This window comes from Gavialis gangeticus, unplaced genomic scaffold, assembly GCF_001723915.1.
Source record: "Gavialis gangeticus isolate Ggan-Ray unplaced genomic scaffold, GavGan_comp1, whole genome shotgun sequence".
Taxonomy (NCBI): Eukaryota; Metazoa; Chordata; order Crocodylia; family Gavialidae; genus Gavialis; species Gavialis gangeticus.
This window is the reverse complement of record NW_017728992.1, coordinates 128,388,427-128,414,875: the sequence shown is the minus strand read 5'-3', so window position 1 is coordinate 128,414,875 and position 26,449 is coordinate 128,388,427. Positions and strand designations below refer to the sequence as shown.

At 43.2% G+C, this 26,449-nt stretch overlaps 1 protein-coding gene across 3 annotated transcripts in view; it reads right to left on the bottom strand.

Annotated features, from left to right (window-relative positions):
- TRIM55 (tripartite motif containing 55) overlaps window positions 1-26,449 on the bottom strand; it is a 77,318-nt gene that overhangs the window by 19,383 nt on the left and 31,486 nt on the right. For all 3 annotated transcript variants that reach the window (XM_019527745.1, XM_019527746.1, XM_019527744.1), the window contains exons 4-8: window positions 21,278-21,373; window positions 9,817-10,050; window positions 8,671-8,693; window positions 8,443-8,567; window positions 2,195-2,397 (exon numbers count right to left, since the gene is read on the bottom strand). In XM_019527745.1, the coding sequence (XP_019383290.1) occupies window positions 2,195-2,397; window positions 8,443-8,567; window positions 8,671-8,693; window positions 9,817-10,050; window positions 21,278-21,373 (681 nt within the window). The remainder of the gene's footprint in view (window positions 1-2,194; window positions 2,398-8,442; window positions 8,568-8,670; window positions 8,694-9,816; window positions 10,051-21,277; window positions 21,374-26,449) is intronic.

Here is a 26,449-nt window from a genome sequence, read left to right as displayed (position 1 = left end):
AGGGGGGGAGGGAGCCACTATAATTAAAGCACCCACGGTGTCATGTGTATTCAGCATCCCGCACTTCAAAATGGTGACAGGGGAGCTTTAACTAAAGCTTGTTTAATGAGCTTTAGTTAAAGTGCCCCCACAGCCATTTTGAAATGCAGGGACACTAAATACACATAATGCGGAGGTTGCTAGAGTGCGCTAATTAGCACTCTCCAGCAGACTCGCAGCAGACTCAATCAAGTCTGCTCTGACACATGTTAATTAGCATAGGTCTGCCATGTGTATAGATGCCCCCATTGATTAAATTAAACCAGTGCACCTCCATAAGCAACACTCTTAGATGAAATGAAAACAGGTTAAATGGCCAACCTGCAGCATGTATGCCACAAATGGTCTTTTGTGTGTGGTGTGCAGCAGATCAGAGTACGGACAGGCAGCACAGCAGCAGATGGGGCAGAACACAGGAAGCAAAGCAGCAGATCAGTCAGGGAGCACAGGGCAGAAAGCAGAGCAGCAGATCAGACAGGGGAACTGCCACAGGCGACTGGTAGGGGCGGTATGGGGGGGCACGTGCCCCGCCTGAGATTGGCCCCCAACTCAGCACCACTCAGGTTGGGGCAGTTTTTTTGCTGTATGGGCCAGCAGCATGTTGAGGGGGGGAGCGCACGAAGCTGCGGCACAGAAGCATAGGCGTGGATATGGGGCTTTTGGTCCACCCCTGAGCCTGCCCACAAATTGTGCCCCCGCAGACTCAGGAGGCACCAGTCACCCCTGGGAAGTGCATCGGAGAAGCACTCGGGGAGAGTGCAGAGCTAATTGGTGGTACACCTGCCAAAAAGGTTGGCTCTCACTGGTTTAGGATATGAATTTCTGAATAACTCACCACAGCATAAAAACTGGGGCGGCTACAGAACCAGTCTACAGTAATTGTCTTCGTGCATGATCTTACCTCCTGTGCACTATTAAATTGTGGTAGTTAGCTCTCAGTGAAACAGAGGTCAATTAATGTGATTTAGCTTCCACTTACCACAGGATAATAGTGTGCACACAGGAAGTTACCATAGTGCACCTGACATTTGGTAAAGCTTTATGTCTGTTGTAAATTATTTCTATGTCTATGTTGTTGTTTAAATTTAGAGTAAGCTGGCTAAAAATCAACCTATGATAAATCAATATAAGACATTTCTAAACCAATTTAAGAGCCTACCCAAGTCTACAGGCACAAACCTGTAAAATCTCTAATAGATCAAAGAAAAGCCAAATCTAGTGAATTTATTTTTTGCTTGCTATGAAGGAGGAAGCCTGCCATTAACATGGATCCTCTTTTTGTTTCCTTGCTTGTGCATCAGCAGCTTCAAAGTCATTAGAGTAGCTCTGGAACAACTGGCCACATTCATTGAAGGTTTTGAGTGGAGTTGCATAAGAGATTAATTTAGCTTAATGTCTTTTAAGTGAATTCCTTATACTGGGATCTGCAAGTGACTATCACCTATTATTCTTGTGCAGATCTTGAAAAATATACGGTTATTGGTATTATATTTTAATATCGTTCCATGGAAGTGTTGACTAAAAATATAAAGAGATGTCAAATCCAGAATGTTTGTCACTACGCTGTAAGAAATGTAAGGTAAATTAGCCTTGCTTTTCCATAACTAACATTATGAGACATGAATTCTAAATGATATCCCCAGGATAAAAAGACCAGAGGAAGGTATGGTAAATGTCATTTACAGAAACAAAGGTTAGAGAAGTGAGGTGGAAATGGCTTATAAATATCCTCAAGACTGGCTAAATCTGATAGAACTATAAAGTTTTCCTTGTTTTTAATTCTCAACTCAGTTATAGGAATTGGTGTAGTTTCTACTAAACAAAGGAATAAACAACAAAACTGAGCACCAAGGTTTTTGGTCTTATGAATTTAAGTACAAAATTAAAACTTAGCTACCAAATATCTTTTAAGTAACATAACAAAACTGTTTTTCATCAAGGAACTCAGTTTTATACACACAGCTTGAATCTAGGTATACGTGCAATAGCACTAACATTTTTTTGCTGTCTTCCTTGTTCTGATGATCATCTTTGACATGTTTCTGAAATAAATCTTGCGCTATATATTAGATCAGACTAGATCATTCACAGTACTGTAGACTACAGGAGACACTAAGCATCACTGACAGGTCAGAGAATTGTTAGATGCATTTACCTCATTAACAGAAGCAGCTGGCGTAAAGGATGGGTCTGGTGGAGCCTGAGGTCCGCCTAGTGTGCTCTTGGGTTCTGCATCCAGCTGAGGGTGCTGGGATACATTCTCAGCTACCCCTTCTTCCTCCCCAGATGACTCTGTGTGGACTTCATCAAACTCTTCACCTTCCCCGAGCTCCACATCTTCCTCATCCCCGTCCTCCTCTGATACAACATGCATGTAAGTACAGCTTTCATTTAACACAACAGCATGTGAAATATACGTTTTATTTGATAAAACAGTATTTAGGAATATGAAGTCACTTAGACAGCCAAACAGCAGATATACTGGTGATCTGAGTTCCTGTTCCTGAGGCCTTACCTCATGGGAAAAAACAGCTTGGGCTTTAAGTCCTGCTTGTGAAAAACAAGACTGTCATCCGCCCTGGATAAGTGCACAAAGATGATGATGCAAGGGTGAAAGGGGGAGCCTCATCCTACTTCTTCTTACAGTCATTAGTGCCACTAGTAATGCTAGGGTCCCCAAAGGGGTGGGGACAGGAGCAGAGACTGTAATCTGCCAGAGTTTAGTATAGCAGCTACATCCCTGCATTGCAGGAGACAATGGACCTGCCTGAGGTAAAATGTCTTCAGAAGCCTCCCCGGGGCATTGACTCCTCTCAGCCTCTACTGCAGGGACTGTTTTACTTACATGCAACACATTCTGTTGTTAATATTCATGAAAAAACACATTTTGAAAGGAATACAGGTTGTAGCCGTGTTGGTCTAAGGACACAGGCAGACAAGGTTTTGTGGGTAAATCCGGTATCTTTTATTAGACCAACTCAAATAGTTGGGAAAAGTCTTCTTTGCAAGCTTTCAGGTACAAATAACCTTCATCAGGCTGAGGAAGTGTCTGCATTTAGTGTGTGCAGGCTGAGGAAGCATCTGTAGTTTTATCTGTAATAAAAGATATCTGATTTACCCGAAGAACCTTGTGTCTCTATGTCCTTAGACCTACACGGCTACAGCCTATACACCTGAAACATGGAAGATATTGAATTTTGCCATTTGAAATGGAAATTACACAATATGAAAAAGAAAGAAGCCAAACTCAACAGTGACATATATTTTCAAAAATTATGCAAGAAACACAACATTGTACCCAGAGGACTAAACATCCGCAATCCTCTGACTACTACACACAACTCCAAAATGTTTCACAACTTTGCAGGAGAACTTCAGAGAAACTTAGAAATCATTTTCTTTACCTAACCTACTCCAAAAGAGATCAGCTCAGGAAGGAAATCACTACATGCTACAACAACTTAAAAGAGAAAAATCCAGACATCTTATCAAACATTATACAACATATACAAAGAGACTACCTAAGTTGGTCTGCAACATTCATCCAACATAAAAAGAAGAAATGGAACCAGTCACTTCATGAACAACTTTCCCAACCATGAAGCAGCTATCAGGGAACAACACCAATGCCTTACAACATTCCAACCTCAAACTTGATGAAACTGAAAAAAGCAACCAACCCTCAAATATCATCAGTCTCGCCATGCACACAATTACCAAAGCTAAAAATCTGCCCTCTCTAAAAGCCTGAATTTCTGTCCAGAAAAATACTCTAATAAAATACTTCAATGTGGAGAACTAGAAGAATTTTTCTGACACCTCCACCTCTGCCTCCACCTCCACCTCAAGGAATATTTCCACAACCAAAATGAATCCACTTCCAGCAACACTTTATCCTTTGACTACATTGAGGAAAAAATCAACCCCAACCCCCACCAAAACTCAGGCCAGACACCTCACAGTGGGTGAAATTCTAACCTTGACCACTATATTGACTGCTTCATGGAAAGAATGAACAATAAAATAATCAACAACACACACCACCTGTAGCAGGGCACTAGGGTGCCTGCTACTGGTAACAGTAAAATGGGCTCAGCTGCCACTCACCAGGGCAGCACAGGTGGGGGTTGCTGAGACAACCAGTTGGGTCAGCTGACCAGGAGGGGGCAGGGCCTGGCCTATATAAACAGACAGGCTGAGGCTGGAAGGTCAGTTCTCCTCTGGCAGCTGAGAGAGTAGGAGCTCTGGGGAAGCAGGCAGTTCCCCACTAACATCGAAGGGTGAAGGAGCTCTGCGGGAGTGTTGCAGCCTGTAGGAACTAGATGGCCTGAACAGCTTCGGTTAAGGACTGGGTGGAGAAAACCCTGGAAGGTTTTTGAATGATGGCAAGCCCGGGGGCTTAGAAATTGTGTTTTAGCCAGATGGCTTAGAGTTTATGTTGCAGCCTAGGGGCTTGATTTTTTGGTGGTTTGTTATTACACCGGAGGACCAGGTGAGGCTGTAGGGGTGTGAGGAGGCCTCACGGGAGCTCCCCAGGAGTCTGGGGGGGTTCCTGAGTGCCCTGTTCGGGCACCGCAAGCAGTGCCAGAGAAGGCACAGCAGTTTGGCGCCAGAGGGGGCGCAGCAGTGTTAGGAGGCGCATTGGCCCCAGTCCAGGAGCCCCGGAGCGAGAGGGGGCAGCAGTGAGAAGCCCTGGAACTAGAAGGGGTCTGGGGCCAGTGAGGCCGAGGCCGCGTGAGCCCCGATTTTGCGGGGACGCGTGAGTAAAGGCCCAGCGCGGGGAGCGTGAGCATAGGCCCAAGTGTGGGCAGAGAGTGAGGCACAGGCCCCGGTTGGGGCGAGAGTGCGGGGAGTGCGAGCTAGGCCGCAGAGTGGGCGACGCAAGCACGGGAGACAGGCCACTGGGCGGGCGACGGGAGGACTTATTGGTAGCCCCTAAGGCTAGAGTGCACCAAGGCAACGGGACAGATCATTAGCTAAGTTACATCAAGGCACTGTGTCAGAGCAGATAGGAAAGGCAGCCTCCCCTAAACATTTTTTTTTTTTAAACATCAAAGACGTGGCGGGCGAGATTGGTGAGGGTGCATTTTGACACCAGCTAGACACGGTAGCCAGGGGGCGCTAGGGGAGTTCATGGCACCCCTAGGGCATTCCTGTCACACCACCACAACAACCTCTCCCTCTCAGAGAGAAGTGCTACAGAATCTCTAAGATTTAACCACCAAATAGTAATAAAACCAGCAGATAGAGGAGGAGCTATAGTTATCTTTAAGCGTGAAGCCTACATAAAAGCAGCCAACAGACAACTCTCTGACACCACCAACTACAAAAAACTAGAGGAAGATCCTACTTCCCTTTTCACCTTGAAACTCAAAACTACCATCAAATCATTTCGATCAGAACTACAAGAAAAATTACAGACCTTGACCCCTTCACTACCTAGCCCAGGGACTTTTTACATACTCCCTAAAATCCACAAACAAGGGAAACCCTGGCAGATCTATCGTATCCAAATATGGAACCCTAACTGAGGAAATATCATGTTTCATTGAATCAATCCTAAAACCTCTTGTCACCTAAAAAGTGAGCTTTGTCCCAGACACAACAGACTTTCTATGAAAACTTAAAAAAATAGACCACCTTTCCAGCAACACACTCCTAGCCACCATGGACATTACCATCTTATATATCAACATCCCACACCAGGATGGCATCCAAGCCTGCCTTATATATCTACAAGAGCAAGATTACAACTCAGAATACAGATATTACTGACCTTATACACTTCATCCTCACACACCACAATTTCACTTTCAATAACCAACACTTCTTCCAGACAATGGGCACAGATATGGGCACCACAATGGCCCCACAGTATGCCAGACTTTTTATGAGCCACCTGGAAGAAGAATTCCTCAAGGACTGCACCATCAAACCCTTGCTATACTTAAGATGTATCAATGACATCTTCATCATTTGGACTGAAAACCTTCAATCTACAATTGTTTTCCATCAGAAATTCAACAATCATCACCCCTCCATCTGACTTGAATACTCCAGCACCAACATTTTATTTTTATACACAAGGATCACTATCCAGAATGGTAAAATACAGACCACCATATACCAGAAACCCATGGACCAACATACATATCTGCGTAGAACCAGCAATCACCCTAAACACACCAAGAAAGCTGTAATATACAGCCAAGCCCTCCGATACCACCAAATTTACACTAAGAACACCTGTGATTGTCACTTCACAAATCTCAAAAGGGCTTTCACTCAACAAGGACACTCCTCCAGAGAGAGAGATCACACTTTTGAAAGAGCTACCCGGGCATCACGTGAGGAATTGCTGCAGTACAGAAGGAACCCCCCCATGAATTGCACACCACTGGTTATGTCATAACATCCCTTCCTGGAACCTATATGGAAAATCCTCAAACAATTGCAACCCATACTAGAAGATGACCTAATTCTTAAAGAGATCTTCCCAGAACTACCCATCCTAGCCTTTAAACAAGCACCGAACCTTGCCAACCTCATCACCAAAAGCAACCTTCCTACAGCCCAAAATGCATCGAATGGATTCAGACCATGCCATGACAAGAAATGTAAAACCTGCCAACTTATCTCCACCACCCCCACAATTACGACACCCCACAACAGAGCCATCAGCATTCCTGGATCTTACAGCTGCACCTCCAGAAATATTTCATCCAATGCACCAAATGCCCTGATGGAAAATATGTCAGAGACACCAAACAACAACTTCTCACCAGAATGAATGCACACCAGAAATCTATCAAAGACAAGAATACCCAATTCCCTGTGGGAGTATATTTCTCACAAGAAAATCTCTCTCCCTCCAATCTCTCATTTCTAATCCTCAAAGGGAATTTACAAAACACCTTTTGTAGATATGCCTATGAACTTCACTTCATCAGCCTACTGTATACAAAAACTTCTGGACACATTATAACCTGCCTAACTTCTGACTCTCCAGAAAGAGCACAGACCAATTGTAGGCACTTCCTTAGCCTGTCAAAGGGTATTTGTATCCAAAAGCTTGCAAAAAAGAATTTTTCCAGTCATCTGAGTTGGTTTAATAAAAGACATCAGATTTACCCAAAGACCCTTGTCTGCATTTTGAAAGGAAGACACCTAACTAGGCATTTTGTTCTGCATAATCATATTATGCATCCCTGTTCCCCTCAAAAAAAATCAGACCTTACTCAGAACTATCACTGGACTTCAGACAAATAACCATGAATGAATGCATTAAATGTAGCTTCAAACTGACAATATAAAGGTCATGAGAGTTTTGTCAGTGAAAAGGGCGTGTTGTGTCTTATAACAAGTGAAAACAGAATTGAAAACCAGGTGTTACCTCACAATATGTAAATGTTCTTAAGCTAAATAATACTGATATAAGAGATTATCTTAACCTGATTTTGCAAACTGTCTCCATTGATTTCAGAGAAAGTTTAAGTACACCCAAAATGAAGGCTTGACCTACTTATGTTGAAACTGTATGTTGGTATATATCAAAGCAATGGTATGATGACAGTATGAATATAAATGCCTTAGTAGAGCTTGATTATTTAGCAGATTAATTATAAATGGCCAGCACTGTGGCCCTCTATATTTTAAAATGTTCAAAGCTTTAGGTGAGAAATCTGTTTATTTCAACTGTTTTTGCCCACAACATTCCTATTATTTTGTAAGATAAAGCAAAACAGGTATCTAGGTTACACACTACTTTACTAAACATAGAATAGCAACTTTATGTTATTTTGTACATGCTGTATTTTGGGAATATAAATAACACCAAACCAAGAGCCTAAAACAAGAAAGAATGATAAACCTTTGCTTGTTCCTATAAATATATAGAATACAGAATGTAGAATATATTTTACATTTTCTGACATTTTTCTGATATATTTAAAAAGGAAAACATATTATTTATATTTTCATACTTTTATTATTAGTATCATTGTACTGTAATAATTTCCTCTGTAGCTTTTATACTTTTAGAGTTTAGCTAAATATAGAACTTGGGTAATTGCTTACTATAACTGAATGCAAACTGATCTTGTACTCTCTGTTTTAGTGGATCTGCAGTATTGTTTACTGCAACACTTTTACATATAGAATCAATAAGGGCTGAAGGATCCATTTTTAAAGAAAATACTAAGACCATAGTAAAGGAAAACAACATGTAATATCTTTTTGAACTGTGATAGGTTTTGCTTTTGATTACAATTTGTGTAAAATTGTCTAGTTGTATTTGTAGATAGCTACGCGTATCTTATTTGACTTTTCCTCACACCATATCTTCATGTAAATTACACACAGCTGCAATTTAAGAAAGCAACTTAGGTAAAATAAATAACATACCTCTGTAAAAGTCAATTTCTCTTATTATCTTTTCTTCTCTAGTTAGGTTTACAGTGAAATGGTTCATATTTTCGTAGTCAGGCACTATTTTTTCCATTTGAAATGCTTTTGATGCTTCAGTAATTCTAAAATAGAGATGTGTGTCATTCAACTTGTTTTGCAAATAAATTTGTAATTTATAATAAAAGATAAATAACATAAACTCTCTGTCCAAAAGAAAGTACTTACTTTTGAAGCAACGTTTTGGCATTCTGTGAAAACAAAAGTGAAATGACTGACTTTTTAAATGGTTCCTTTATGTCAAAGAAATGTTATACAACAGAGCCTAATTCTTATACAACTGCTTCTAAACAAACTAACCTGAGCATTCATTATTAATGACAACCATGAGCCCTATGAATGAGACAAGACCTACTTTGGAATTTTTTAAAAATATTTGAATAGTTTCTTTTTGGGTCTGAAAAGGGGGAAAGGGAAAAAAATAAATTTGAAATCTCAAACCGACTTTGTTTTTTTGAAAACTGAATAATAATCTGGGTTTAATTCTTGATTCAGCCATTGACTTCCTATGTGGTATTTGCTGAGACACTTTCAGATAAATCCTATTTCATTTTATGCTAAAGTGGCCCTTATGTAGGTGTGTAATTTTTGGCACTTACACACAACCTGGATTCTACCTCTATCTGTATCAGAATATGATTGCTTTATATGTTGTACCTCTTAAACAGAGGAAGTGAGTGGATAGACAGCAGTGGGACAGCTTCTGCCCCAGAGGGGCAGGGAACAAGGCACAAAGCCAGGACCCCTCCTTGCCAGGGCAGAATCCATTGCACTGAGCACCCTTCCTCTGGCTTGTTCTCCTCCTCCTACCTTCACATGACTTCCCTTACTACCTGCCCAGTGGACCTGCTTCAAGATGAGACCTGAAGAACACTTTGGTAGGAAGTTGTCAAAATGCATATACACAATGGAGATTAAAATGTTGCAATTCCTCACAGATAGAAATGGCTAAATCCACATGCATGATCAGAGGGTACTCAGGTATTACAAAGTCAGGGCTGTCTGCAGTCTACCCCTTGCCTGCGATCCATGGGCATGTTACCCATGGGCTGCCAGTTGTACATTCCTGATATGAGTATATGTATGAAAATATTGTTTCTGCTTCCTGCTTCTGAAAATTTATAATCCACAGCATTTTTGGTGTGAACAGGAAAAACACAGTCTTGTGCCTATATTTTTGTTTGGTTGTTACCCACATGAATTATGGTCATTCAAATGTGTCTGATAGGAAAAGTACTTCATAACTTTCAAACATATCTGTGATAGTTATCCCCATTTCTGTCCTATTTCACTATCAAATTCTCTACAATATACCTGCAAAAACACAGCCATTTCTGGTTCTTCCATGAACTGGATTCCTGATTCAACAAGCTTTGACACAGCCTCCAAATGGTCTGCATACTTTTTCATTAGGGACCGGACATGTTCCAGCTTCTCCTCTTGGCTTCTAGTGATTATTTGTGTCATTTCATTTTTTCTTTCTTCCAGTACTGAATACAGATAATCAAATTTTTCACACAGTTGCTCCTTCTGTCTTCTGCAGCAATCCTGTGAATCATTTGGTTTATGTTAAAAGTGTTATGTTGCTTAAAATTGTTTCTATTTTTACAATTACTTAGAAGTGTTTTTGTCAAAGAAATCCTTTCCTGAATAATACAAAGGGTGTTTTTTAAAGACCCAAGAGACTTTTGCAATTTTCTAAGTTAAATCTGTTATAACAAAAAAAATGATGGATTGCTCTGAACAATTTTTTAAAAGATAGACTACTGCTGTATCAGCACACTAATAAGACTAGAGGTGACAAACATTTATGTTGTGTCTGCCATATTACTTAAAAGCCACAAACTAATTAAGAAGACACTGGCATTTTAGCAGCTGAACTTAACTACATAAACAGAAGAATGGTTATGATCATTGAACAGTACAGACCATCTCAAATCGGTTCTGAAAAATTCAGAAAAAAGTCCAGATCTACCAGTGATCCTGAAACAATTCTGTCTGGGTCTGATTCTCATTTACATGGAAATCTTCTTTCTACTACTCTGACAAAGAAAAGACTCTTTCAAGTACAAAACAATCAAAACCTAATACGTTTACTGAATGTGGCAGGAGTACTGTGAAAAATATAGTATATGATGTTACTTTGAAATAGTGATGTATTAATACAAGGGGTGGGGGAGAGTTAAGGGTCTAACCAAAATGCTGGCATTCACTCTCCTTTAAATGCTTGATTTTGCCACCTAAATAATATTCCTCTAGTACAGATCTTGTATGCAATTTGTAGGTGCAGCAAAATCGTACCTATATCCATCCATGCTGCCATATTAACATATCGCATGGAAAAAGGAAGATTGGGTTTGCTGAATAATTCCATGATTAGTCTTCGGAAAGAACACAGGGCCTGGCAAGAACTGATGTTGGTGACTTTGTAGGTGATGTTTTTCCTTGGAAGTATGAACTGAATCAATTCCCATTCAAGGGTTTGGAGCTACCATTTTTCATATGAGATATAAAATGGAAATCCTGATTGCTTATAATAATAATTAAAGATGAACACTACTTTCTTGACACAGGTAGGGATATTAATTCCAGTTTTCTGTCTAAGTTTCAATGTAGTCAACTAGAGTCCTAACTGTATTTCTCACTGTGGTGTCTTTTGAATCCTATTTTTTTTTTCTAATTTTCTGGCTTAAACTCTCTCAGGGTGTGCCTACATGTACACTTTAATGCGCAGTAGCCTATTTTACTTTGAATTAAAGCCTCATGTAAAAAACTGTGCAAATATGCTAATGCACAGTAAAATAGGCTACTGAACATTAAGCATCTAAAGAAGCATGGGCTTTCACTACTGTACATTGGGGTAATCTAATGTGTATTTATTTAGTACCTCATATTGAAGGTACTAAATTTAATGCGCATTAATGCATTTGTAGACGTGCCCTCAGAGAGTTGCTATGCCCTGTTAAAACTTTATTTAGTTTAACTCCAGAAGTGTCTGCATGGCCTCATGTGCATCTACACGAGACATTTATTGTGTAGTTGACTAACTAGCTGCACAGTAAATGTCTCAGCATCTACACATGTGTCCCTATTAGGCTGGAGTAAATTAATTTACTCTGCAGCAGTTAATGCAAGTCCTATCCTGCTGCAAAGTAAAAAATTCTATAGCAGTGCATGTGTAGATGCTGCCCTGTCTGGGTAAGGCATGAGGGTGCTTCAGTATGGGGGCTGCCTGCTGGCTAGCCCCACGCTGAATCACTCTTGTGCCCAAGCCAGCCCCTCCACAGCACAATGAGCTGTGCAGGGCTTGCCTAGGATGGCAGGCTGACCCCCTGGGCACCCTGCCAGCCAGGGCTACTCCAGCTCAGCTCATTGTGCTGCAGTCCTAGGTACAAGTTCATATGGTACACTTGGAAGCAATAAACTCCAAAGCAATAAGCTCTGGAGTTTATTTCTTCTGGTTAATTGCATGTGTAGATGTGCCACAGAGAGATAAGGGGGGACATGTCTATTTATGAAATTAACTGGAAGCAATCAACTCCAGAGCATAAGAAATGTCTAGATACTTGTCTAAATATTTGCTCCAGAGTTTATTGCTCCCAAGTGTTCTGTTTTCATTGTGCCTGGGACTGTAGCATGTTGAACTAAGTTGGGGCAGCACCAGCTCACAAGGGGCATTGTGGGGGAGGGGGGAGTCAGCCTGCCAGCCTGTGGCTGCTCCCCCACAGCTCAACATGCTGTGGAGGGGTTTGGCTGGGGCACAAGGGAGCTTCAGTGCAGGGCTAGCCAGCAGGCAGTGTCTACACATGCCCTGCTAAGGAATAAAAGGTGCCAAAGCAAAGGCTCCAGAGCAGGATAATACTTGTATTTACAGGTACTATCCTGATGTGGAGTTAATTTGTTTACTCTGGCCTAATAGGAGTGCACATGTAGGCATGTGACATTTACGGAGCAGCTAATTAGCCAACTTTGCAGTAAACGTCTCACGTAGATGTTCTCCCCCCGGTGACTCCTATCCTAGGGCCAAGGTAAAACATTTAACAATTTTTGGCTAAAGTAAGTACAACATCAAAAGGGATTTAGTGTCAGAATTCTGGAAATTCCCACTTTGTTTGATTGGACAGTCCTAAATATTATTTTTTTAACTATGGTTTCCATGATTTGGATTTTTACATTCCTTTATTGCTTCCAGTGTAGTATGTGAATTTGTGCTACTTTTTGGTTAGCTGGCTGCAATTTTAAGAGTATTTGGATTATTTCCATTAAACATTACATAGGAACTTTAATTAAATATAGAACTTGGGCATTTGCTTACTGGACCTAAATAGAAACTGGTTTGGCATATCTATATTGTTTAGCACTGCAAAATGGTTCAAGAAGTGGGATGCATTAAGCAGGGGATAGAAAAAGCCCAAGGTTAATAAGCAAGCCCATTTCTGGGGGTGTGTGATATATGTCTCTCCATTCCAGCCATTCATTTTAGCACTCAGGGTCAAACAGGTGTCAAATTCAGATGATAGTCTTGTGATTGCACAGAGAGTGATTTGCCTGTAATGTGAAGTGAAAGCACCATGTGAAGTTGTAACATCTTTTTTTCCCCTGCAACCTCTTAGTTTTTCAGACGCAAAAGGGCTCTGAACTCCTTATTCCATCAATTTCAATTTTAGATTTAGAGTTCAAAAGATGAGTACTACATATGAGTCAATGACTCTAAGGAAGTTACTTTCAGAGACTGTTGTATTTATTTAAGTATTTTTAGCAGTGTGTTCTCAAGTTTCAGCTTAGATGACAGAAGTCTTGGTTTTGTATTCACTAGTCATACTGGAGTGGAAAGCAGCCTAAGCTTTCATATTATTTTAATTTCTGCAGCTAACTTACTTGAAAGGCTCATTTCTGTCTGCAAATTCCTGATAGCAGCCAATTTCATACTTACTATGCAAAAGCTTCTGGACTACAAAGTTTTGACTTTTGCTAACATCTTCACCCATTTATTTGGGTTAACAGTTTTATATTCCTTGAATCAAACTTAGACACATCTGTTTGTCCTTGCTATGGCTGCATAGAGAAACAGGAGGCTTTGGTAACTGTACATTTAGACCATAAAATCTATATTTTTCACCTGTTACAATCTAAAAACTTTGCTTTTAAATGCTTGTTATTTCAGTTTCTATTTCCTGCTCCTGTTTTGTGGGATCAGTAGGCTTCTAATTCTGTTCTTCAGTTGGAAGCGGGGTGGGGAGGGAGGGACATGCACTTCGTTTGCTACAGGTTTCCTCAGGTTCTGACCTTGAAGTCAATGCACATGGTCTCTCTTACTACCATTTACTGTGTTACTCGCATACACAGCAGAATAGTTATTTTAATTTGCTTTACTGACATAACCATCTTTGAATAACTGTATGAAAAACACTTTTACTATTAGAAGAAGCAAAAAAATCATTCTTACAGCAAAACATTTACAAAAGCCTCATAAATAAAAGAATTCAGCCTTCTTAGAGCAGTGGTTCTCAACCTTTTAAAACTCAGTGCACCCATCATTAGACCCATGGCACCTCTCAGAAAATTCCAACTTTTTGTTTTCACTTGTTTTTTTCCTACAGAAAATACTAGAGCAATTCTTCTTTTGCAAAGAACTCAGACGACAAGAGACCAGAATATTTTAATACTACAAATTCCTATGTGAAATCTCTGTATTTATCTTGTGAAATCTGCTTGTAACCCTAACTGTGCTAAAATTGTGTGACACCCCATGTCACCCTTGAAAAGATCTCAGGGCACCCCAGGGAGCCTCATCACCCTGATTGAGAATCATTGCCGTAAAGGATGATAAAATGCCATAAAAGTAAATTATTTTATGTAAATATACAATTTTCTGATACTTCTAAGGATATCGGGACTCCACCCTCTTATCACCTCGGGATTAGGCAACAGATGAATATAAGGATTTGTCTGCATGACTGTGGTTATGGTGGTGGGTCCAGTAAAGAAAGGCCTGAGCATGCCCTAACCAGCTGAGCCTGCTGACATGCTCCAAGGTTGGAAATTTGCAAGCGAGGCTGCTTCTGGATTATCTCTAGCAGGTGCTTTCAGGACACTGGAGACCAAGGGTTTGAATGCAGCACAGAGAGATGAGTCTGTAGCAGCCTCACTGGCATATTTCTGGGTTTGAAGCATGTCTGCAGACACAGATGAGTGGGATGATGGCAGGGCATACTGGACTCTGCCCTTGCTTAGAACCAGTGCTATTGCAGTTTGGACAGTCCCACAGTTCTTGCAGCCAGATGCTGGGAGGTTCTGAGTATGTGTTGCAAGTTGATAGCACTAGGGATCTTCCAGGACTAGGCCTCCAATTTCCCAGTCACGTCCTATGCTACTGGGTTAAAGCAGTAGGTTAACTGACTAGGCCAGCCACAGCAAACAGAGGCCATCTCAAATCTGGCGCATGATACACACCATTAATGATCAGTGCACATGTTTTTCTTCCCTCTTGAAAACCACATTGAAATCTATAGTATAGCAGCGCAATGGCTTTTCTGTGAGGCCAATCCTTTGCGGTAGCCTCACAGTCTGTTTAGCCACTGTTCTGTGCTCTTTCCCACCAACATCTTGGCTTCTGGTTTTCTTTTCTGTCAAACACAAAAAAGCAACTGTCCATGACATCCGTATGACCAGTTACATAACTGTCATTGTAAAAAGGCACCATTTTAATACAATGATAGATTACATCCTTCTGATACTTGACATTGCTGCTATAGGGCACTGGAACCAAGGGAAAAATTTGTATAAGTCTTAAGAAACCAGGGAACCTCTGAGAATTCTAGACATCGGTGGGTTGGAGAAACCTATTTGAACTTTTGCAAATCCCCAGGAAGGAGCCTCTTAACCAAGGGGAAGGAGTTGTGATTCGAGGGACTAGATACCTGTGGGAAAGACTCTCGAGGGAAGACGGGGGCTGCAGTGAGACTGCCAGAAGCTCACTGGCTCAGAGCAAACTGGAAAGGAACCAGGAATTTAAAAACCTTGGAACTGCAGCTGTTTGGTGCTCAAGTAAAGCCTTACTTCCAACCAAGATTCCTTCCCCTCCCCTTGAGCTCTCCTTGCCCTTTTACACAAATGCTCCCCCCATCCTCAGCAGCTGGTTGTACTCCAGTGAGAATGCCTAGTCTAACCTCATGTCCCCTACCCCTCCAACCCAGCCTCCCCTAGCCGAACACCTTTCTCTTCTTCTGTCTCTTGTTGGCAGATCTCTACTGAACTTATCTGACTATAAATGTAAATACTTAAATGCACTGAGGCATAAAATATATATTCACCAAACACAAAATGTTTCACGTTTCAAGATTCAATTTTTTGAGAAGCTGGCATGGGAACCAATAAAGTTTGGGAACCTCCACCTTAAGAGAACAATGGGAATATCCTTTAATGTGGAATTTGTACTTGCCCGCTTCCTACCAAGGCCTGGTCTCCACTACACAGGTTTGCTGGGAAAACGTGGGTCCCATATTCATCCATGTTTATGGCTGTCCTGTAATGGCAGAGCCCATTGTTCTGTTGGCAGAGCAAGGCCTGCTCTTCAAACAACAGAAGGTTTCTGCTTTGCTAGGAAAGTCACCAAAAGAAAATACATATGTAGATTTTCTCTGTATTGCCTGTTGTCAGCTGTGACCCCTTAAAAGACAATGCCTTCCAGAGTGCACTTCTGACATCAGTACTGTAGTGGAGCCACAGGACTCCAGCAGGTGCTATATGGAGCTGCTCACAGCTGCATAGGTGAGAGCTGTGTGCATGTCAAAAGTGTATGTCAAAAGTGTTAAAAAGTGTCTTTCCCATTTAAAAAGGCATTTCTTTCACTATTTAACCTGGCCAGGAAAGGGAATGGCTTCAAACAGGTGGGTGAAAATGGAGCAAACTGTTCTTAATCTTCCCCAATCCCTGCCACATTTTTCCAGTCTCTCTAATTCCCACCACTCATCCTTATATATCAACTTCACTGAAGCTTAAAATCTTTTCATTCTGTATTCTCCACCATGCATTCTCCAACTCCCATACAACCTGCATTGCTCCAACAGTTCTCAGCATACCCCCTTGCTATTCTGATTCCCCATATTCCTCAGATTTTAATAAAAAACTAGGAATCTGGAAGTGTTATGAACAGTTTGTGTTAGGGAGCTGTGTATCAGCCATTCTTTGGCCAAATTACCCTGCTACTTCCTTTCCTTTGTTTGCACACAGTTCTATTAGGGTGATTACATGATTCCAACTGCTTACCGGGGTCTTTAATTTTCTCTTTAATTAATTAAATGTTTCTATGACTCCACTTCTAAAATAAATTCAGAGTTTGCTTGTGGGTTTTAGGTTACTTTAAAATATTGCCTAAATCAACCAATTTTGCTCTTGGGGCAAAACTGCCAAAAGGACCCCTGTAGAACACACATCTTTTGAAAACTACCAAAGTTAGGGTTCAAACTCATAGGGGAGCTCAGGTCACTGAGCAGAGCATGTCTTCTCAGGCCATCCAGTCACTGTGACAACAGATTACCTGGAAACCCTTTGGCTGTTAAGGGGATGTCTAGCAATGATGCACATACATGTAATTCTAACTCAATCCTTAGTAATATCTTTCAGTATAACTCCCAAAGGGCACAGAGAGCTTTTAGTAGCTGTGATAAATGTCAATCAAGTGAAACAATTTGGGGAAAGATTAGAGTCTAGTCTCAGTGTTCAAGAACACCAAGTGTTCACAAAAAAGCTAAAGCAGCCAGGTCCTTTTGTACATTCATGATTGTTAGGAGGGCTGCATTTGTACCTGGCTCCAGTGACCCCAAATTTGAACCATTAACCCTCACCTCATATTCTCATGAGACAGAGAAAATTTTAAGACACTTTGTATTAGGATGTGAATTTTAAACCTCTTATTAGAACAGTTATATTTTATACAATATGTAACCTTCAACCTTCATTATAGCAGAGGTACTGTAACGAGCCAATTCTTTTGGGGAGCGGGCTCTATACTGCTAATAAATATAACATTTGTGTTTGTAGAGCATAGATTTGAGGGTCGGAAGGGATCTCAGTGGGCCATCTAGTCTGACCCCCTGCCCCTGGCAGGCAAGAAAAGGGTCACCAAACCTGGGATCATGTGATCAGGTGCCTGTCCAGTCTCCTCTTGAAGACCCCAAAGGATGGGGCGAGCACTATTGCAGATCCTGGCAACCCTGTCTGTGAGGAACTTTTTTCTAATGTTCAGTCTAAACCTACTCTCCAGTAGCTTATGGCCATTGTTCCTTGTTGTTCTGGCGGGTGCCCTGGTAAACAGATCATCGTCTACTTTGTGTTGCTCTTCCCTTATGAATTTGTACGCCACCACAAGGTCAGGGGCTGGGCTGGGCTGTGCTCAGGGCAGGAGGCAGTGGCGCTGAGAGGGGGAGTTGGCAGGGGGGAGGGCTACAGCAAATTTTCAGGTGGCTGCAGCCCCCTCCCAGCACTGCCTCAGCCTACCCCGAGCGCAGCCCAGTCCAGCCCAGCCCAGCCCAGCCCAGCCCCACCCTCCGGGAAGAGCCTGGTGCAGCCCTGGCGCCAGCCCGCAGCAGTAGCCCACGACCCCCTGCACAGATCCAGGGGCACACCCCACCCATGCCTCCCAGGGTGTGTAGCAGCAAAAGCTGCACCCCCGGACGAGCCACTTGTGGCTCCATCCCGTGCCCCACCCTGGCTGTGCAGCACCTGCCCCAGCCCCTCTCCCTCCTTCAACACTGTTTGTTTGCTGCTCCCCATCCTTGCTGCAGCTGCTGGAAGCCCGTGACTGGGCTGCCTTGCAGCTCTACTGCTGCCCTGCATTTGGGGGGGCTAAGCCTCATTCATCCCGCTTCCATCTCTTATGCCTCTACCACTCTGGATTCTGCTTTTGGCAGAGCCTTTGGATGGAAAAAACCATGAATTTTCCTTTTTAACTGAGAAAAATGTGGATTTCTCACTTTAATGGAGAAACACGTGGATTTTCCACTTTTGCACAGAGCTCTCTGCAGGCTGGCAGAGTTCCAGCTTGCTAGAGGCTGGGGGGGAAGTAGGAGGAGGGTGGTTGGGCAGGGGGCACCATGTGAATGTTCATGTACATGGCTGCCAGGCAGCCTGGAGAGCAGCTCGCACAGCTAAGTCTAGCAGGAGGGAGGGGATGGAATTGAGGGCCCCATAAGAAGAGAGGGAGATAGATGGGGCTGGAGCTGCTGCCCAGCTGGGAAGTGCATGGGCCTCAGGGCCATTCTCAGATGCAGGGCCTGGGTGGGGAGTGGGATGGGGTTGTGGGTGGCATGTCTGGAGAGTGGGAGGGTTAGGACTGGCTCCGCACTGCTGTGTGTACTCCCGGAGGGGGCGGGGCACAAAGGAGACATGTGCCCTATAGATTAGTGTGCAGGGTGGGGGCAGGCTGTCTGCTGCAGGCTCAGGCTCCTCACCCTGCTGCTCTCCCCTGGGGCCTCCACAGCCCAGCAGGTGGGACCTGGTGTGGCAGGGCAGGGCAGAGAGGGGTTGGGTGGGGAGGTTTGTGCTGCTGCTGGGAGCTCTGCGTAACTCTGAGAAGGTGCCCCCTGGCTTCCCAGCAGTAGCAGGAGTAGCAGCACAGAGTTGTGCACCTCACTGCTGCCCAGTGGGCAGGGGTACTTCACCAGGGTGGTGCACAGCTTCCAGTAGCGTCATAAGCTTCCCTGCCAGGTCCTGCCTGCTGGGTTGCAGAGGCCCCAGGAAGGGCAGCAGGGTAGGGATCCTGAGCCTGCAGTGGGCAGCCCACCTCCACACCCTGCTACGGGCTCCACTCCGGCCATGCCACCCACAGGGGAGGGGGAGCTGGTCTCTGCACTCCACTCCCCACGCCGGGGAGGTTTTGGGTGGGGAATAAGGGGTACTAGCAGGGCTGTGGGGGCTGTGGGTGGGGTGTGAGGGGCACCAACAGGGCCGGGGGGCTGCAGTTGGGGAGTGAGGGGCGCCAGCTGGGTCAGGGGGCTGTGGGAGGGGAGTGAGACACTAGCAGGGCTGGGGGCTGCAGCTTGGGAGTGAGGGGCCTTGACCTGCATCCTGGTGAGCAACAGGGGCTGGGGGAGCTCTGATTTTCCATTATAGAAAACCCAAAATTAAGTGCCAACATTTATAGGTATTTCGAATGTATTTCATTACAGAGATTGAAGCATTGGTAGGCTTCCAAATGCTTTGGAACGGTAAATACATCAGTAAAACATTGCATTCAACTGATACCTATATACATAGTAGTATTTCATTGTAATTGCAGATTTTGGTGTTTATCAGAGAATTTGCTGTTTTTATCAGAGAATTTGTGATTTTTTTCAGAGAAAAATCGGGATCCCCGGTTATCACTATATTGAGGCCCAAAATGTGTTTGATTAAGCCATATATTCCAGGCAGATTTGCAGTCTTGACTTGAAGATAATAATAAAGAATTCACTGATTTCCTTAGTAATTTGTTCCAGTGTATAATCACTGTTAAACATTTGTGCTTTATTTCCTGTCTGAATTAATCTGGTTTCAGCTTCTAGCCATCAGTTCTTGCTATGGTTTTCTCTGCTAGACTAAAGATTTCTACAGGAGCTGGTATTTTCTCCTGTGGAAGGTATTTAACATTGTAATTAAGTTACTTAATCCTCTTGATAAAGTAAACAAATTGAGCTTTCAGTGTAAGGCATTTTTTCTAATCCTCAAATCATTTTTGTGGCTGTTCTCTGGAAGTTCCATGGTCTTTAAGCACCTTTTAAAATGTGGACCACAGAAATGGAGAAAGTAGCTCAGTAAAAGTAGAGTAGAGGTAAAATCACCTTCTTAATTTTTCTCACTACTCCCCTGTATTTAATTTACACTTCACTATAATTCAAGAGTTGCATTAGCTCTTTTGCCATAGCATTGCACCTGGAGCTACTGTTATCTATACTGTTTTTCTCCACCTCTGCTTCCTTACTCCTTTAATTTTCTGCCTGCATCTTACTTTGTGACTCCTTTTCAGTTTCTCTCCTGCTGTCTACTCGTGTCCTTGCTATTACTTATCTGGACTATCCAACCTATACATACAGCTCTACTGTTTCCTTGGTGCCTTCTTGTGTAGCCTGAAAAGGACAGCAGGACAGTCTAATCTTAGTTCCATTGAAAGCATGGTAGACATTAGAAAATAGATTGTCCTTTACACTTACAAATTGTTTAAGAAAATAATGACTATCTTTTCTGAAGAAATTCTAGGTTCAGTCTTATTGAGATTAACAGAAGACAGCAGAAAGAATTGTAGTGCATCAAGAAATCATGAGAACCTTTAAAAAAATTCCTCCATGTGTGAAACTCAATACGCAATCATGAGCTAGCAACCTCTGGTGTAATGTATACGGTGTTTAGATTTGGGAGCCTCTTTGGATAAAATGAATTATATCAGGAGTCAGCAACCTATGGCACACAGGCTGGATCTGGTCCACTGAGCCACAAACGTGGGGCTTCGGCGGCATTCAGTGGGAGGGGACTTTGGCAGCAGTTACTTTCCTGTGCCACTACAGGGATAAGAAAAGGCAGTAGGCACTTCCCTATACCACTGAGGGGAAAAGAAGCAGCAGCGGCTGGTTCCTAGTGCCCGATTTCCTGCCTCTGACTTGAAATGGGTCACTCCAGCCCATGACCTAAAAAAGGTGGCTGACCACTGAATGATACTCATACCCAATAATTATCATTGCTTAAAAAGAGATGTATTATATAGACATCGTGTTGAAGTAGAAGTTAAAATTGCATTACTTACCTCAAGTGTCCTACAGGCCTCTTCCAGCTGACTAACTATTCCTTGTACTCTGTCATTGCTTCCTACTAACACTGCAATACCATCACTGAGTTCAGTCTAAAGAGAAGGAGGGGAATTATCATTACCAGAGTTAAACATGCAATGGCTCAATGGTAATTTTACTTTGAATGCTTTCTTCTCAGGCAGGTTTCACAAGAGAGCACACATAATATGAAATTCAAAGACAATGAATGAACCAGCTGCACAAAGGTACACAAGTGCTTAGAAGTAGAGGTGGCTGAAAATGCAGTTTCCATCTCATGGCAAGTTCTAATATTAGGACATTTGTTTTTGTTTAAATAAGGATGAAAATTGAAGATTGTGGAACTTTTCATAGAATAAAAAACTGATTTGGAAATGCTGAACTCGGTAATACTTATTCAGGGATTAGTAACATTTTTGTTATTTTTTTAAACTGAAAATGAAATCTTTTGTTTTAGGTTGAGACTGCATCCCCATCTCTGGATCCACCTGAGTAAAAGTGGTTCCTCATAAGAACTGTCATTTTGGTTCCTTCAAGCCTCTGTTTTCCTCCATGGCATGGGATCTCCATTCAGATTACATATCCTATGATGCATTGTAGTCTAGGTCTCAGGCTGACAGGCCATGGTGTATCATGGGAGACTGATAGGCCAATTAAGAGCCTGAGTTTCTCAGGTACTAAACATCCACTATTCCAAAGTGAAGCTAATCAAAAGCAATGGTACTCAGCTCCTGATTTGTCCACGGCAATGCTGTAAATCAGTGACAGTCATGAGTAGAATTCCTCAACTCATAACACCAAACCAAACTTTATGTCCTCACTTTCTAGGAAAATAAGGCATGTAATTATCAATTAGCATGGCTGTATTCCACAGCTTTATGGCAGAATAATAAAAGGGCTTTTAAAAATGTGTTGGAAAAATTCACAGGCACATGCAAAATTATAAGCATACAAAATGAGTAATTACATACAAAAATATGATCCTACAGCAGTTAGTTGGGTTATTCACACAAATAGAATTAATTATTTGCTTTAAAACCTTTTTATTTTCATGAAATATCTGAGGATTGGTTTCAGTTTGCATTCATTTAATTGACCAGTTGGTCAGGCTTGTGAGGCCTTCTTCTTGATAGCATCTCTCTTTGGAAATCAAATGATAATTTATGAATGCCACATCTGGCCAATTACAAAATTTCAGTGAATGCTTCAGAAACATCTATAAACAGAAGCCTATTGATTGACTTCAGAAATTCAGAAATACCAAAAAGGAGAAATGAGGGAACCCAGGGAGGCCTTTGTGCCCCATTAGTGGAACTACCAACTGCAGTTATTGGTTGATGGCAGTCATTAATATATTTCTGCATAATAGAGCCCCATAGCTCCAGTCAACCTCTCAGTAAAACTTAGAAATGATGATGCCTGGAAAGAGTGCAGGGGAAATAATGGTAGTGTTAAAGCGATGTTGTAGCCATGATGTTCCAGGAACTGCATGAGAAAGGCACTGGACCAAAAGAAACCTCATGAAGACAAGTGCACAGTCCTGCACTTAGGACAGAACAACCCCATGCACCAGTACCGGCTGGGGACTGAGTGGCTGGGCAGCAGCTCTGCAGAAAAGGACCTGGGGTTACAGTGGACAATAAGCTGAATATCAGCCAACTGTGTGCCCTTGTTGCCAAGAAGGCCAATGGCATACTGGGCTGCTTCAGTAGGAGTATTGCCAGCAAGTCAAGGGAAGTGATTATTCCCCTCTATTCAGCACTTGTGAGGCCACATGTGGAGTACTGTCTGTGTTCAGTTTTGGGCCCCCCCACAGAAAGGATGTGGACAAACTGGAGAGAATCCAGCGGAGGGCAACAAAAATGGTGAGGGGGCTGGGGGACGTAATTTGTAAGGAAAGACTGAGGGAACTGGGCTTACTTAGTCTAGAGAAGAGAAGACTGAGAGGGGATTTAATAGCAGCCTTCAACTACCTGAAGGGGGATTCAAAAGAGGATGGAGCTAGACTGTTTTTAGTGGTGGCAGATGACAGAACAAGGAGTAACAGCCTCAAGTTGTCGCAAGAGAAGGTTAGGCTAGATATTAGGAAACATTTTCTCACTAGGAGAGTAGTAAAACACTGGAACAGGTTACTCAGAGAGGTGGTGGAAGCTCCATCTTTGGCAGTTTTTAAGACCCGGCTAGAAAGGGCTTTGGCTGCGATGTTCTAGTTGGGGATGACCTCCTGAGGTCCCTTCCAACCCTCATTTTCTATGATTTTTGTGGGTGACATTTTTATTCAAACAACTGCCCTTTATTGGAGCAACAGCCCTCCACACTGTTTTTAATCATTGTTGTGCCTACTTCTTTTTTCAGACCTGACAAAGAATGCCTCACATTCAAAAGTTTGTCTAAGTCTACCCCAACCATGCAGTTGGCCCAGTAAAAGACATCACTCACAAAATCCTTGCCACAGGGGGATACTAACAAAAGACAGGAGAACAAGACTGTTGGAAGTGGAAGGGGGAGTTTGGAAGGCACGTGAGAATGGGTTTGTGCACAGAACTCCAGTCAGAGTTGGGAAATGGAGAGGCTGACATGAAGGCGGGAGAATGGGGAACGCTGGTATAGGGGAACACATATATATAGACCGCCTGGTTTGGGAGGAAGATTGAGGGACCCTGGCATGGGAGAGAGAGAGGAAAAGGGAGAAGGGCTATATATACAGAGCCCCTAGCATGAGCAGAAAGAGGGAAGCATGGCAGGGTTAGCAGCTTCAGCGACAGAGGTCATGCAGAATCCCTGGCAGATGGGAGAAGGGGGAACCCTAGGACAGACACAAGGAGAAAATCGGGGGAAGAGGGAAACTGGAACATAAATGTAAATGGAGAGCAGACATACACACCCCCTGCCTGGCTGGCAGGAGGAAATGGTCTGAAACCTGGTCTGAGAGAGGAGGTGGGAGAGGCTGCAAATAGGGCTGTGCGAAGCTTCAGTCCCTGATTTGATTCGGTGGAGATTTGGCCCAATTCGGTGGCTGAATCTCTGAATCTGAATCAAATCAATTCAGCTGATTTCCGAACCCTCTTAATCAATTCAGAGAGATTTGGAAAGATTCGGCGATTTGGACATAGACACAGCTTTAAATGCTTTTTCTACATACTTCTAGGTAGCAGGCGGCTTGTGAATGCTGTGATGCTGCGGTAGATGGAGTGTCCCACAGGAGTGCGGGGGGCTCCCCAGCATGCTCGGCACCACACCCGGAAGTGGACCAGAAGCAGTTCTGGTCCACTTCCAGGTCTGCCGGAGAGCGCATCGGGGCCCCCCCCCAACCCGCACCCCCATCTCAGCAACTGGTGCCTCCTCGATCTGGGGGGGGCACCAGGGGTCCCCCTTGCAGCCAATAGCCGAGCTGGGGTGGGGCGTGGGCATGCTCCCCAGCGAACCTGGAAGTCGACCAGAAGTGGACCGGATGTGGACCCCACCACCAAGCATGTGGAGGGCCCCCCCACACTCCTGTGGGATGCTCCATGCACCCCAACATCACAGCATTCACAAGCTGCACCTGCTACCTTGAGGTATGTAGAAAAAACATTTAAAGCTGTGTCTGTGTCCAAATCAATGATTCTCCAAATCAGCATTGAATCTTCAGATTTGGATTTGGCCAAATCGAATCAGGGATAGTGATCCAAATCTACTAATTGAATCACTGTCCCTGATTCAGGCTGAATCCAAAATGAATTGGGCCCGCTTTGCACACCCCTAGTTGCAAGTGTAGCATATGAGAATGAAAAGACTGCATACAGGGAACTTGTGGTGAGGGCTGGAGGAGTGCAAGGACACCCTTGTGCCTGGAATATGTTTAGCACATGGAAGCAACAGCCCTCTAACAACCCTGTAGTTAAACATGAAACAACTTTGCTAATGAGTTTGACTATTTTATACAGCTATATGTCAGCTAATGGATAACTCACATGACTCCCAGAGGACTGGAAAAAGGCCAATGTGGTCCCTATTTTCAAGAAGGGGAGGAAGGAAGATCCAGGTAATTATAGGCCAGGTAGTCTCACCTTTAGCCTTGGGAAAACCTTTGAAAACATTATCAAGGATCACATTTGCGAAAGGCAATCAGGCAAAATAATGCTGAAGGGCAACCAGCATGGGTTCATAGTAGGTAGATCCTGCCTGACTAACCTTGTTTCTTTTTATGACCAGGTCACAAAATGCTTAGATGCAGGAGTTGAGGTAGATGTCATCTACCTGGATTTTAAGAAGTCCTTCAATACGGTATCTTATTTTATTCTCCTAAGCAAACTGAGGAGCTGTGACATAGATGATTACATGATCAGGTGGTTGGCAAACTGGTTAAGGGTTGCACCCAGACAGTGGTGGTGGATGGGTTGGTATTGACCCAGAAAGATGTGGGCAATGGGGTCCCCCAAGGCTCAGTCCTTGGACCTGTGCTATTCAGTGTCTTCATCAGTGACTTGCATGAGGGCGTGGACATCACTCTGTCCAGATTCGCAGATGACATGAAATTATGGGGTAAAGTAAACATACTAGTGGGAAGGGATTGAATACAGGTAGACCTGGACAGTTTGGAAAAGTGGGCAGAAAAGAATAGGATGCAGTTCAACAAAGACGAGTGCAAAGTGCTGCATCTAGGGAGAAGGAATCACCAACATACCTATAGGCTAGGGAATGACCTGCTCAGCAGCACAGCAGCAGAAAAGGGATCTCAGAGTTATAGTTGACTTCAGGATGAATATGAGCCATCAATGTGACAAAGTAATCAGTAAAGCTAACTGCACTCTATCATGCATTACCAGGTGCATCATGAACAGGTCCAGGGAGGTGATACTTCCCCTCTATATGGCATTGGTGAGGCTGCAGTTGGAGTACTGCGTGCAGTTCTGGGCATCACACTTCAAGAGGGATGTGGATAACTTTGAGAGGGTCCAGAGGAGGGCCACTCGTATGGCTGGGGGCCTGCAGGTAAGGCTCTATGAGGAGAGACTGAGGGACCTGGATCTCTTCAGCCTCCACAAGAGAAGGCTGAGAGGAGATTTTGTGGCCGTTTACAAATTAATCGCGGTGGCGGGGAGGGGAAGGGCAGCAAGAAGTAGGAGATGCTCTGTTTACCAGGGCACTCCTTGGAATAACCAGGAACA